This window comes from Athene cunicularia (genome assembly GCF_003259725.1).
Source record: "Athene cunicularia isolate RWA chromosome 5 unlocalized genomic scaffold, athCun1 chr5_part1, whole genome shotgun sequence".
NCBI lineage: Eukaryota > Metazoa > Chordata > Aves > Strigiformes > Strigidae > Athene > Athene cunicularia.
Window position 1 is genome coordinate 5,624,173 of NW_020799101.1, and position 13,909 is coordinate 5,638,081.

At 48.0% G+C, this 13,909-nt stretch overlaps 1 protein-coding gene across 4 annotated transcripts in view; it reads right to left on the reverse strand.

The window, feature by feature from the left end:
- ARMH4 (armadillo-like helical domain containing 4) overlaps positions 1 to 13,458 on the reverse strand; it is a 61,675-nt gene extending 48,217 nt beyond the window's left edge. For 3 of the 4 annotated variants that reach the window (XM_026849733.1, XM_026849732.1, XM_026849731.1), the window contains exons 1-3: positions 12,076 to 13,458; positions 9,803 to 10,015; positions 8,401 to 8,619 (exon numbers count right to left, since the gene is read on the reverse strand). In XM_026849733.1, the coding sequence (XP_026705534.1) occupies positions 8,401 to 8,619; positions 9,803 to 10,015; positions 12,076 to 13,405 (1,762 nt within the window). In that variant the 5' untranslated portion in view covers positions 13,406 to 13,458. The remainder of the gene's footprint in view (positions 1 to 8,400; positions 8,620 to 9,802; positions 10,016 to 12,075) is intronic. The other variant, XM_026849734.1, reaches the window with a different exon arrangement.
- Positions 13,459 to 13,909: the final 451 nt, after the last annotated feature.

Here is a 13,909-nt window from a genome sequence, read left to right on the forward strand (position 1 = left end):
TGCTTTTACGGTCACAGCTGACCATCAAGGCAAGAAAGCCTTTCTAGGACAACTCTCATTTATTATTAATCTGCTGCTTTCATGTGATCAGTAATAATGTCACCATCGGATGTCTTCAAAATGCTGCCAAGAACAATCACTTGTGACAGCCTGGAAGGAGGTGGCTGGTAGGAACGTAGATGGGCTCTCATCATGTGCAGACAGCTCTCTGGGCAGAGTACTTTACCAGGGTCGAGATACTCAAGCAAGCAGTGAGCACAGAAGCTATGCAAATTCATCAGGGTAAAACCCCCCATACTGATGGGTTCAGTTAAACCCAGCCACGTTCACTGCAAAGCTACCTGGGGTATCTGCAGACCGTGTTGCATGGACGCAGTCTTAAATGCTTTGCTCTGGAAGGGGACCCAAATCAAGCATGGCCTCTCATGGGAAGCATCAGCATCGGGCCCGTTGCACAGAGCCAAGGAAAGGGACCGTCGGGAAGAACGTATCCGTTGGGTGGGACCCTACCACACAGAGCAGGATCACCTGACCACATAAGTTTCAAGAGAAGAGGAAATTACACATCCAAAGCTTTTCTGTAATGGCAGAAAATCCTTGCTAAATCTTGGAGAGGGAACATAACCCTGGCAGCAGAGCTGAGCTGGTGCTTCTTGAGGAGCCTCTTCTTGCCAAAGCCCAAACACTGCAGAAGCCACTTCCCAGCAGAGGGCTCTTTGACATTGCAAAGACAGCACAAGGAGAGATTTGGATTCTGATCCTAACCTACTTCCCCCTCACCCCCCAAATCTGAGGGGATTCGCAGTTGCTTTTCCAGTCCTGGCTCATTGCTCCTCACAGGGGATCCAGGGCACTGAAGAGCTTTGGAATTTAAAAAACAAAAAAAAAAAAGGGGGAAAAAAAAAAGGAAAAAAAAAAGGCAAAAGATATTCCAACAGGGACCACGGGTCTGCTTCTGTATTAAGATCAGAAACAATCACTCCTAAGAGCTGCATTTGCAGCAGCATTCATCACAAAATTGCTTTCACACTGAGCCAGGCTAGAGAGTTGATTTAGCAACACGAGGCTATTTTAAAGGGAAAAAAAACAGAACGCTGCAGAATACACATTACAGACTGTAACAAGTTCACCTCCTAGTTTGCTGCAGAACAGCTCTTCTAACCCAAGGTATGCAGGTTTTGAACTAACCAGTACAAAAATCAAGACAAGAAAGGTGATTTATTGAGGGCATTCAAATCAGTCCAGATTTAATGACCGTGACCTGTAATTGGACAGGGCAGACCAAGACAGATGACGGCAGATACAGAGTTTACTTCTCTCAACAAAATGCCTTCACATGGAAAAGGAATGTGGGCGTGGTACTTTTTCCAATCACAAAAATATAAGCCCCAGCAGAAATGTTAATTCCATTTTCTCTTGCAAAAGGCTGTTTGATGCTGTCTCTTCAGAAGTATCCAATCCAACCACACTGCCTGGGAAAGGAACAACCAACAGCCCAAGAAAACATTTAAGCTTCATTTTCTAGATAAACCCATCACAGATGATGTAGATTAGGGGGTGGATCTGTTATTACGGGCAACTGTCTCCAGGGTATCAAGGTTTTAGCTCAAGTTCTATCAGAAGGGAAGATGACTGGAGCCCGCTCAGCTCACTTCTAGTCAGAGCTCATGCTTTTAAGTCCTTGACCATCCCCCTGCTGCCTTCACTGGTCTTTGTCAAGGGCAGTGCTTCTCCTCAGGGTATTTTCGTGAAGGGGTTCAGAATAACACTGCTGACCAGTCCTTGCACCCATGTGGCCTGAAGTGTTGATGTCAGACAGGAGGAAACATACCATGAGATCTCCCCCTGCTTTTTAAAGACAGCTAGTTAACATTTTTTTTTTAAAAAAAAAAAAAGAGAGCCTATGACTCTTCCCAGAAGACAAGGTAAGCCAGTGCTTTCATCACTGCATCCCGTTTCAGATCAACAAGAGGGACAGCACCCCACCTGCACAGGGCGGGAAGCAGAAATGAAAGAGCTAAACCAATTTGCAGGGTGGTTTGCCCTCATCCCAATGCTCAAAGCTCCCCAGAGAAGGCAACACTATCCCACACACACTAAAGGACCTCAGCCATCAGCTCCAGAGGAAAACGCTCCTTGCAGAGACTTCAGAAGAAACTGCCACACACCTGCTGATCTGGATCCACCTCCCTAGAGCTGCAAGGGTGAACTGCTTAAACCCCAGATTAAAACAAAGAAAAACTCATTAAAAACTTTCCTCCTTCCAGTCCAGTTACATTTCAATAGCAACTGTAGGGGGTTTCTGTTGGTTTTGTTTAAGACTTAAGATAAGCATGGGAAAGCTGCAACATTAAAGTGATATTTAAGTGAACTCTTAATTTTTAGGTCGAATGAGAAGTTGGATACAGTTAAAAATTCAAGCACAGCCTGGCCAGAACAGCAACAATGCTAGGTCAGACTAAGAAATGTTATCTAACCTGCTGGAGGCAAAACAGGGCTAGAATAAAGTTACTTAGAGAAGTTTCATTCCTCTTTTACAAAGCAAGAGTAAAACTGCTGTGCAGCTTATCTCCACCTGGAGAGCAGCCAGGCAGGTACAAGCCCCTTCCCAGACATCTGGGAAAGACAATGCAAGGATGCTTTAAACCATTCCTTGAGATTCTTGGAGGAATTGCTGTTGGGGACCATAAAGCACAACAGGTATGGTATTTGAGAGAGAAAACCCCCTCGTTTAGCATAGTCAGCCCCTTGAGAGATGGTGTGGTTCTAGTTTTGTTAGAGGTGTCAGGGCACCCATCCTGGACCGCAACATGCCCCCCCTTCACAGGGAGGTGCTGACAAAGCTGAGCTCAGCACCCCTCTTCTCAGTGAGCCTTTAACTAGCCTGACACCCCCTTAGCTGTTCGCCCATGAGCTCCCAACTCATTAAGGGCTTGATCACCCTCCACACCCCTCCTTCCTCAACTCAGAGGGATTTAATGAAACAAAACAAGTCACCACCAGATTTAGCACCAGACACCTTGTTTTTGGTCAAAAACTTGCAGGAAAAATAAAGAAAAAAAAGCTTGATTTTGTGGCAAAATTGTCACACTTTTTTTTCCTCCTTTTTACAGCTTTCTGTTACAAAGGAGGAGAATGAGGGATGAACTACCATCTACTGTGAAGAACAGGGAGGTCAACCTGTACCAGAGGGATGGCAGTTCTCTTTCAGTGGCAGCAATAAGCTAGAAACAAGACAAAAGTGTGTACCAAGAACATTTAATAATTCATTGTGCATGTGCTTTGTTTTAAATCTTCTGTTCCCTGTCAATTTAGCTGATATCCAAAGAGCTGGTGAGGAATTACAGTATCAGGCTAGTTAACCATGCTGGGATAAGTGCTGGTCTTATTTACACCCCTGCAACCTCATTTAAATTTTTAATGGGGTTGCAGAGATTTAATGAGGCAGGCCTTAATCCATACAGTCAGGGTACAAATAGCAATCCCAGACAGATCCTTGATTTTCAGAAAAAATACTCCCTGCATCAAAAAGATGACTCTTTGTACTGTGACACAGCTCAGAAGAAAAGGGTCAGGAGAATTTGAAGGGTCTTTTATAAAGTTATGTAAACGGTTACAAGTTCTGAAGTATTTTCTGAAAAAAGGCAACTACTGCCTTCAGTTCTGAAGTATGACATGCAGCTTAGGTGACTCTGTACAAGAACAAGATGCAGGGGAAAGAAGCAGAGAACAGAGGACTAAGGGAGCTCTTCTTACTGAAAGTAGTTAAGCTGCGGTTTCCTTGGAAGGGTAAACTTGAGCACAGAGGACAGAGGAATAGGAACCATTTCAATCCAAAGACAAGTGGATATTATTGAAATATCCTTCATGTTTAGGTCAGAAAGTCCAAGGCTTCATAGAGGCACTGTTCTGGAACAGCCTTTAACACAGCAGACAAAGCAAACACGGTAAACCCCACAGCCAAGGCTCAGAGAGGAGGTCCCCCATGACTGCAGGACCCTGGGTTTGCTGATCCCAAGGACAGTGCCAGCTGTGTTTGTCCATCCCGGGGCTCCTCCACAGCCAAATGCTGCATTAGGTGGGGACACACCAGTTAACCAGGCGGAGTACTGGAAAAAGCACCATGCTCTCCTAGGCAGACACCTCTCAGCCCTGGATTACTCCTCCACCCTAATGACCAGGATTCTGCCAGCTGCATGTTGAGAGGCTGATTAATCAGGAACACTTCAAATTCAAGAGCTACATGGTTAAGAACTCCCTCTAGAGCAACTGAGATTAAGTTGCCCATTTTCACAGAGCTATCGACTGTCCCTGACACTGTACAACAGGTAGAGCATCTCCTGCTTTTATAAAAGCTCTAAGCACTCTCCACATCCAGCAGCCTACGCAACAGCTCAACTGTTTAAGCAGCTCACCCCCAGCAACAACAGCTTGAAGCAAGCCTAGACAACTGAACAGGAACCAGCCTTAGGGTTTACACACTGTTGCAGAGTAGTTTTGGATTTGGGGAGGGGGCAAGGGGTATGCAAAAAATAGGATAGATACATCAGAAACCCCAATGTACAGCACTGGGTTTAGTTCTCTTCAAATCACCTACTGGAGAGTAGCAAGAGCCAGGTTATTTGTTCTTCCTTTCACCTCAAAAATCACAGGTAAACAATCTCTAAATCCCGAGTCAATGCTGAAGTGGGCCAAGCTAGAGCTTACTGAGCTGCAGGGAGCAGGCAACAGTGAGCTTAAACTGTTTTCCTGATGAGCTTGGATGCAGTGAGGGCCACACCAGTCCATCAAGAGGCAGCTGTTCCCACTGCATCTGGGCAGCCTTGGAAGGTAACACAGTGACATCTGCCCTACCTGTCAGAAAAGATTAATCTTTGCATGGTTTGATGAGTGCTGAGACATCTTCCCATTCTGTCCCATGTGCCTTGCTCCACAATCACTACTCTCCAGCTATTCCAGCTGTATTTTTGCTGTGCAGGCAGGGTGGGGGGCACACAAGAAAACTAAATCTTGAGCCTGCAGTGACAGGCACAGACCCACCCTCACCAACAGCCACAGCAATGGTGCTGTAAGCTGCTCCCACCAAACCGGCTTCTGACCCAGGTAGTGATGGGCGAGGCATTGCTCTTAGCAGCAGGCTAGTTCTGTACTAACTGCTGGTTTAGGATTATCACGTAAAGATGACATGACCTTCAAGATCCTCATAGGAAGTGCATTAAGCCACCTCCTGCCTAGTCTCAGTGCATCCCTGGATCACATCCCATATGGAGCAGTGGCAGGAGCTGCTTAAGGAACAGCCAAGAGGAACCAGCTGCTGTTGTGCTCTGTCCACCAGGTTTCAATTAAACACTGCAAGGATCTTGCAGAGGAGGGAATGTGGCAGGCTACCTGACACTTTGGCAAGTTCTACCTGCCAAATGCTGCCATGCTGAAGGAGTGCAGCCATCCCTGCCCATACCTACCAGGGCAGATGTTATAGCAAAGGAATCTAGTCTAAAAAGGAACATGGTTTCTTTTAAAAGATGAGCTACTTTTAAAAATGTGTTGGGAGCCTTACACAGTGGTGCTGAGCAGGCAAGCTGAACTAGATTATCTCTTTGGACCCTAGAAGCCCCACAGAGAAAGCTGCAGGGTTTAGCTTGCTATAGAGCTAGCCAAATTCTGGGCACAGGGACAAAAATCTATAATTAAGTCTCCCAGACAAGTAAGGCTCATCCTCTGCTGTGTCCTGTCCCCATATCCTATAATCCCTTTACAGGATTTCTCCAGCTAGGAAGGGCAAGAAGAATCACTATCACCAGAGTCAAGGTAGGAGGATATTTGTTACCCAGCTAATCTCTCCAGAGTCCACTACAGAGGAGGATAAACTCATCTAGAGACATATTCAAAGCACCTCATGTTTGTCTGTGCAATTTGATTTTTTTTTTTTAAAGAAAAAAACAGTTCTGCATCCAAGCCAGGTAGGTGAATATACTGATGCAATTAACTGAAAGCAGTTTGGCACATATGGTCCCCAAGAAACAGAGCTAGCTGAACAGCAGGGGTTTGTATTTAATGAGCCATGCCCTCAGTGAGGCAAGTCAGCAAGACCCCACTGAAGGCAGCGGAGACAAGCCAAGCTCCCTCAGCTCTTTCCACTGGTGAGCAAGATACAGTCTCCCTGCAAAGGGCCAGGATCCTTCCTGAGGGACTCCAGCATGTGCCTGCAACAGCAGTGATGTCTGACCTTGCCTCCCCCAAGAGCCTGAGCACCCTGGGCTGGAGCTCGGTGTAGCTTCACAGGAAAGCACTCCCAAATCTCCTGTATCTGGCACCATCTGTACAGCCTGAGAGTAAGCACTAGGAACTGTAGTTTTAAGGGGGGGAACAGAAACCAAGCTTCCAAATGCCACTCCACCATGAGGATGTGGTACCCCCTAATTGCCATTACACAAAAAAAGATACTAGAAAAGAGTCACAGCTCAAAAGTTTTCTTTGTGCTTAACTGGGACAGTGACATCCCCAGGCAGAAAGCCTATCCCCAAGTGGTATTTGTCCCATTTTACAAAATGTGGATTGGTGATCCCTAACCTCAGGAAAACATCTGGCTCACTGCATTAAGGTTTAGGTTGATCAGAAGAAATTTAGACCACAAAAGCTGTGACAGTTGTCAAAACCACACGGCACAGAGCACCATGTCCCTTGGATGACAGGTACCTGCACTGCCATACTCGAGCCAAGAAACCCACAGCCTTCTAGTTGAGTTGTCATCATTTAGTAAAGCTGGCCCTAGCTACAGGCCACATTTGCCCTTAGAGGAGCTCAGAGCATATTCAAGAGCACAGAAAACAGTTCTGTGGTTGCATAAGAGCTCAGTAGGAACCCAGGAAAGTTGCTGCAGTCCTGTGTCAGAGCAGAAAGATTTTTTTTAAATGCCTATGTAGAAAGTCTCAATTAAATAGGGAGAGATCAATGCTCAGCTGAAACAGAAATCCCTCTTATCTTCCTGTGCAGAAAGCCAGGCTTCTAAAGGAGATCCCAGAGGGCTCAGAAACAGTTTAGCCTCCTGAATCACACTGCTCTTGCTAAGCAGAGACCTTATTTCCCAGCCTGAAGGATCAGGTTCTCTCTCCACACATGCCCTTCTTCCCCCCGTTGCCACTCTGCCATCATCAGCACCACATCCTTGCCAGATACATGCAAGACTCATGATGGCAAGGGGCAAGCGCTGTAGCTGGAGGCCCAGAGAGCTGATGGAAGGCTTCAAAGCAAGCAGCAAGTCTGACAGGGCAGGAACTGCAGCACCTCACACATGCAGTGGGAAGGGCTCCCAAGCTTCTGCTGCCCTCTAAATAGGAGTGAGAGTTATTGCTTCATGCAGAGAAAAGATGCTGATTAGCTGTTGTCTATGGCTCCCCACCTCTAATCAGAAGAAAAATACCATCTGGCATACCACCCCTGGAGGGCTGCCAACCTTTGCAGTAAAATACAAATGCAAGAGAAGGTCAGTATAAAGGAAGGGGAGCAAAACAGGCAGAAAGATTAATCCCTGCCAGGTGGTGTCAGTCCAGACACTGGAGTACAAAACTGGATAGATGAGCAAGCAGGGAAGAGTAAGAAGCAGAAGTGAAACAGTTCACTGCAGGAAAAACCACAGATGAGCTGAAGATAACACATCTGAGGTGCAGACCAACTCCAGAGCAGGATCTTCACCTACATCCCCCCTCTCGATGGCTGCTTGACCAGGCAGAATTTGCATCACTGGGTTCCAACTGTCTGAAGACAGTCAGGTCGCAGAGACCCCAGGCCTAGCAGTGGGCAAAAGCCGTTTAAGAGAAGACTGGAGGAAAAAACACAATGGAATGGCAGCTTAGCAGGTAGCTTTGTGTTGGAAGAGCATCTCACAGGGGATGCAGCCTTCACTTCTCCCAGAAGTGTCACACAGGGAGTGTAAATAGAGCATCCCTTGTGCTGGCGAGGTTTCAGCCAGCTGGGCATTGAGGTGCCCATCCCATGCTGAGCTCTGCACGTGGTGAGGATTTCAGCAGTAGGGTGCCAAAGGCTCTCCAGCCGTCTGAGCATGTTCTCACAAGTGTTACCTGGTACAGAGGCTCTGCAGTGGATGCCCACACCAGCAGTTACAGGTGTGCAGTGCCAGACTCCACTGCAACAGCAATACCACTGCTGCTCCCTCTCCAAGGGAAAACCCTATCCCTTCCACCACAGCCACTTGAATTTCAAGCATCCTCCACAACACTGCTCACTGCTTGCTGCCTGTACCTCCCAGGGGGGGACAGGTTGTTCAACAACTTTATTAGGAACAATAACATATGCACATAACTGTGTGCCAAACTCAGCATCAAGGCAAGCATGCCACTCCACATGGAACTGCCCGCCTCTTATCCTTGGTATCAGCAGTACCTTCTGACTCCAGGCGGTCCAGCCCGTAGGTCACAGCTGTACTGATCCTCCTCACAGATGGAAGAGCTGTCCTCCTGACAGAAGATGCCACTGATGCTGGAGTTACTAGAACCACAGTTCTGCTGGATGGTTCCTCTGTCTGTCCAGACTGGGTAGCAGACATCCCACCAGGAGCTGGAACAGCCTTCTCACTGGTGACCAGGACCACATCTGAGAGATCTACAGAAAACAAGAAGCAGCAGTAGATTGGCACAATAATATTTTAAAAAATCCACCCTTTAAGAACAAACTCCTTAATGAAAACTTCACTGAGTGGAAATAGTTAAACTCTTGTCTCTTTCAAGATGTGGGCCTGCTGTAATGAAAGCTTCTCCTCCAGGACAGCCAGCACAGAAGTTCCTCTTCATAAGAACTCAGCTAGGTTTTACTTCCACTGCTTTGAGAACTGCTAGTCACCACCCCATGGCAAGATCAGAGCACCGAGACACTGGTTTAGATCTGAACCAAGTGACAGATCTAATTGTTTATTGCAAAGTTAAAAACTAGTTGAATTTATAATTAAATCCCAGAAGCAAATTAGTGGAAACTGCCCAAAGAGCCTTCCCTCCCCTACAAAGGGACCTTAATCTAAGAGGTACAAATAGGTTTTTCCTTTTGATGCCTGGCAATACAAGAATTACCAGAAAAGCTGCCCAGCAGCAGTTTCATTACAGTGCTACCTACTACTACAAACATACTCAAGCTAAAAGCCAGTGTTCTGCTAAGGGAAACCTTGCTACACTCCTGTCAAGAAAACAGGCTCCTACACATCCCTGCTACAGTGACAGCAAGCCAGCAGCTGTACAGCATTTCCATGTGAGCCACATCAACCTAAGAATCCACCATTCCTCCATGGAAGTAACTATCAATGCAGGCTTCCACACAAGGGCTCCCCAGACTCTTGCAAGAGGGTGTCTACCCTCCTGCTAACTGCTCCCATGTTAGCCTGATAAAACATTTTCAGCCTTCAGACTGAGCATCAGCAATCTGCCACTGCCTTGGGCTCCAGAAGAGCTCTCCCTCCACAAGTGAAAACTGGCTTAAATGTCTAAGATTAAAAGTCAGCTTGCTAGCAAGGACAGACATGAGGATTGTTTGTTTGGGGGTGATGTTTTTTAAAGTCTCTACTCCACTGTTATTTGAGGCAAAAACATATTCTGCCATATTTCAACATTGTGGGTCTGGTAACATGGGCAGAAAGCAGTGGCAGCCCCGGGCTAGGGGCAGCCTGCAGAAGGCTAGAAGAAAGGTCAGTTAGAATATGGATGCTGTGCACTAAGACTTGGGTGTCCAAGCACTGGTACTGGTTTCAGATGCACCATCTCATGCAGAGCAGAACCCAGTCCTTGAAGCAGAACCCTACCTTCTACATCTGGAGCACTCGCCATAGAGGAAGCACCAGCTGCCACCAGCATCTGCGTGGCACTAGGAGCAGTTGGCATCCGGGTGTCCTCCCCACTGTTTTCCTGCGGAAGGCTCACAGCTCCTGTTCCCTGGGTAGCACCAGGCACCGGTGTCACAACTGTCAGAGCAGCATCAGCCTCCTGGACAACTGTAGTCACCTCCTGAATAACACCTACAGCAAGAACATGTGTCAGTACCAACTCACGGGACAGCTGACAGCAACAGAGCAGATATTTGAAGAAATACAGCTCCATGCATTTCCTTCAGAGCCACAGCGCAAGGCCAGCCAAGTATCATCAGGGCAGTGCAGATGTAAGAGCATGCATAACAGGAATGAAAGCAGCAGGATCAGTCCTCATCTCCCTAATTGCCCCTTCAGGGACACAAGGGCCCACTGGGGAGCAATGCCATGGGAACACAGCACTGCAGGCCCACAGTGGGAAATACCATTCAAAACAAGTGAGGCTGCTAGAGCAGTGCTGTTAGTAGCCAGCTCTCATGGCTACAAGACTTGAGCTTTAGGGAAGGGTTTATTTTTGTTGCACAAGTTTTACTGATAGTGTTTCCCCAACATCCGGGAAGCAGCAGAAAGGGAACCTGCTGACAAGTCAAGTGCTTATAAATTCATGTAGAAATTAATCAGGTTTCAGCACCAGCATGCAATTAGCTTTTCTTTTACAGCAAAAGCTGCATCTTTTGGATGCAGCGAAGGAAAGTTGTCCTTTTGCCTCTGTAGCCTAAGAAGGAAGATCAAAGATGCCCAGCAATTAAACCAGAGTCCTAAACCCCTGCTCCTGTTCCTCATCAGCCTAGGAACATGTCATTGCCCAATACCTGACCAAACTTTTTTAGCATTCTCCCTGCATTTTAAACACTGAGCAGAAACACTGTCACTAGGCTGAAGGTGACATCTCTGCAGGTAAGTACAGTACAGGGTGACACCACCAGCCTGTGGCAGGCTGTCTGGGAGGAAGATTTGCACCTGCTGGTAACAGAGTTAACACAAACACTGGGCAGAGCCTGGCCACAGCTTCATTCTAGGGGGGGGGAGACAGCACCAGGAGCTTTTGTTCAAGGACAGCACAGAGCTCTGGACAGAAATTTTAATCTGAACATCCTCAGAGTCACAAATGTTATTACTCACAAGCTACCAGTACAGCTCACCTATTCCTAGATTTAAGAAGCATTCAGGCACTCACTGCCTCTGCATCTTCTGCACTGACTACAAGTGTCCACAGCCAGCAGCTGAGAGCCAAGTGATTCTAGATGCTAATTAAACCCCCCTGGAATTATTACCCCATTTTGCAGGGCTTCAGAGCAAGCTAGTGCAAGGACCCAAAGGTGCTCCATATCAAAGGGACACTTGGGGGAAAGTGTTTATCCAGTGGGTCAGAGGCTGGACTCCTTCCCTAGTCCCAGGAGAGACACAGGACAGAGTTATTCAAAGCAGATTTACACAGGTCTCAAGGCAAGATGCCTACAACCAGACTACAGCTGTTGCCCACAACTGCATATGTGAGTGCCAAAACTGAAGCCCCTGCTTTGGTAGTACACCACACAGAACATTAACAAAAGAAGGTTGGGTTGTTTTTGGTTTTTTTTTTTAACAGTCTTGCAAAGAGCAAAGATCACCCTGTGCAGCCTTGTTTCTGGGCATCAGGAATCATCCTAGCTTGCTAGACTCCTCATTTCCCCATCCAAACAGTATGTAGACAAATATTACTTGCATTTGTACACACACAGTGCAGCAGCAAGTCTCTGCTGCTGAGACTCAATCCTCTACAGAGATCTCCATCCTCAAGTACACCCACCAATCCCAGGCTCAGCTGCCATAGTTTTCCCAGTCTCAGCTTTCCTGTTGGCTATTACAGTCACCCTTTCTCAGCCTGAGGAACAGAAGAGGCAGCTCAATACAGCTGTTTCACCTACAGTCAGGACAGGGTACCACACTCCAGGCTGTGCCTGCCTGTATGCAGGAACATTGTGTCCAGGACAGCCAAGGCCAAGCAGTACTCTACAGATGAGAATTACCTGCTTTGGCTCTTGCCCCCCCCGAGGTCTAAAGCATTTCCAGGAGGGTGGGCAGGCTGTGAAAAGGTGTCCTACCTCTATTGCAGGTATCAAGATCACACCTTTCTCCACTTTATCTCCCTGACAGGAAGCACAGATTCTCAAGAGCATCCCCCTTAAACCTACACTTAGAGGCAAGTGTCTGTAACAGGCAAGTTTTACCTTTCCATGAGCTTTCCAAAGTAGGAGAGAGATCAGACTGTGTATCTGTCACCACAGCAGCCTCTGGCTGTGACAGCAGGATGCTTTTCCCCTCCTCTGCTGTGACTGCATTTACATTTTCCAGCGAGTTGAGATCAGCCATGTCTACATCCATCAGGTTCGCAGTGTGGGGAGCATCACTGCTGCCTGTGGAAGCTGCTGGCAACTCCTCCTCTTGCACTGGTGCTGTGCAGTTGGTCTCCTTGGCAAGCTCAGGAGTTGGTGGAGGGGACACTGGGGATGGTGGCACTCTTGTTACATCCTCCTCCCCCATACCTCCCGGTGGGGTCTGGGATGGTTCTGTTGCCCTCAGGTCCTCTGTTACCTCCTCATGAGATGTGCTTCCCCCTTGACTCATGTCCCCCTGTTTTGTGTCATCCCAGTCAGGTGGCACAGTGTCCACAGGGTGGATGGTGACAGTGCCAGCTGTGGCAGGCAGCTCTCCTTGCCCAACACTCGTCCCTGCTTCTAGGTGGGGGGAGGCCTCGGTCACTACGGGGGGATGTTTTGGAGCCACAGATGCTCGCACAGCCAGGAGCTTCAGAGGGCTCCCTGTGCGGGCTCTTGGTGTTCCCACCTCAGAGGTCATGCCAAGAGCCTGGGGAGTTGGGATGACAAGATGGTCACTTGCTGTTTCCCAGCTGGGAGAGCTGGGGTACAGTGTGAGCTGGGGTGCAGCTGAGGGGTGCGGGTTGCTCCCTGCCTCCTCCTCCTCCTCAGTTGTCCCAAAAAGGGGGCTTGTTGACAGGCTGGAAGAGCTGTGCTCTACTTCAACACCACCCTCTGTGGTGGTCTCACCAACGGGGCCACCAACAGACTCCTCCTGGACAGCAGGGTTCAGCGTGGTCACAGCTGTGGTCAGCATGGCCTTGAACTCATCCTCCTCATCCAGCTCCGACGGCCTGGGACCAAGCTCATCCTCCTCTCCAGCAGCCACTGCCACAGCAGAGGTGTGAGCACCCAGGCCCTGGCTGTCTGGGATGACATGGCTTGGGCTCACAGGCAGCGTTTCTCCTTCTGCAGTGAAAGCTTCATTTAAGGACATCTCAGATGGCTTGGCTGACACTCCACATGGCTCTTCAGAGACCATCTGCTCAGAAGGGCCCAGGTTATTTAAGTTCATCATGCTTGTCCTTTCATCTTCCACATCATTCCCTGCCCAGGTGCCATGCTGGACCTTTGTCATGTCACTCTCCTCCTGTGGCTGAGATGCAAGGCATGGTAGATTGGAGGACAAGAGCAGGATGCTGCAAGTGACCACACAGATGTTAAATCTCACTGATCTACTCATAGCTGAGATTTGATGTGCCCAGAAGCCTGCAAGGCTGACAAGTCCAGAGTGCAAAACCTAGAAAGGGAAAAAGGGAACCAAGATTACACATACCCATACACATTTAAGGCCTTGGGTCAATAGATAAGTGGGTGACAAGTTCCAGGGATGCTAACCTACAGCCAGTTCTGAGCAGATCCCTCCCTTACACTGCTTGGGGTGTATCCCTTCACCTACTTTACTGTTCCTAGCCTACTCAATCTGAAGTCTAACACCAGACAAAACCAAACCTTGATCTGAAGCCCAAGACAAACCTTACCCAGCTCTCACTCCACTGGTAGAGTGATATGCTCTCCCTAGCAGGCATCAGACTTGCAAGCATATGGTGAGGATCAACCTGTTTGCCCTTTACCAAGCCCAGGACTGATGCTTGTCAGGGCCAGTCTGAAGGCTCAGGCCTGTTATGGCAAGCCCTGTTCTGTGCACTGACAGAAAAGGAAACCAAAGAACTTGCACAGAGAACCA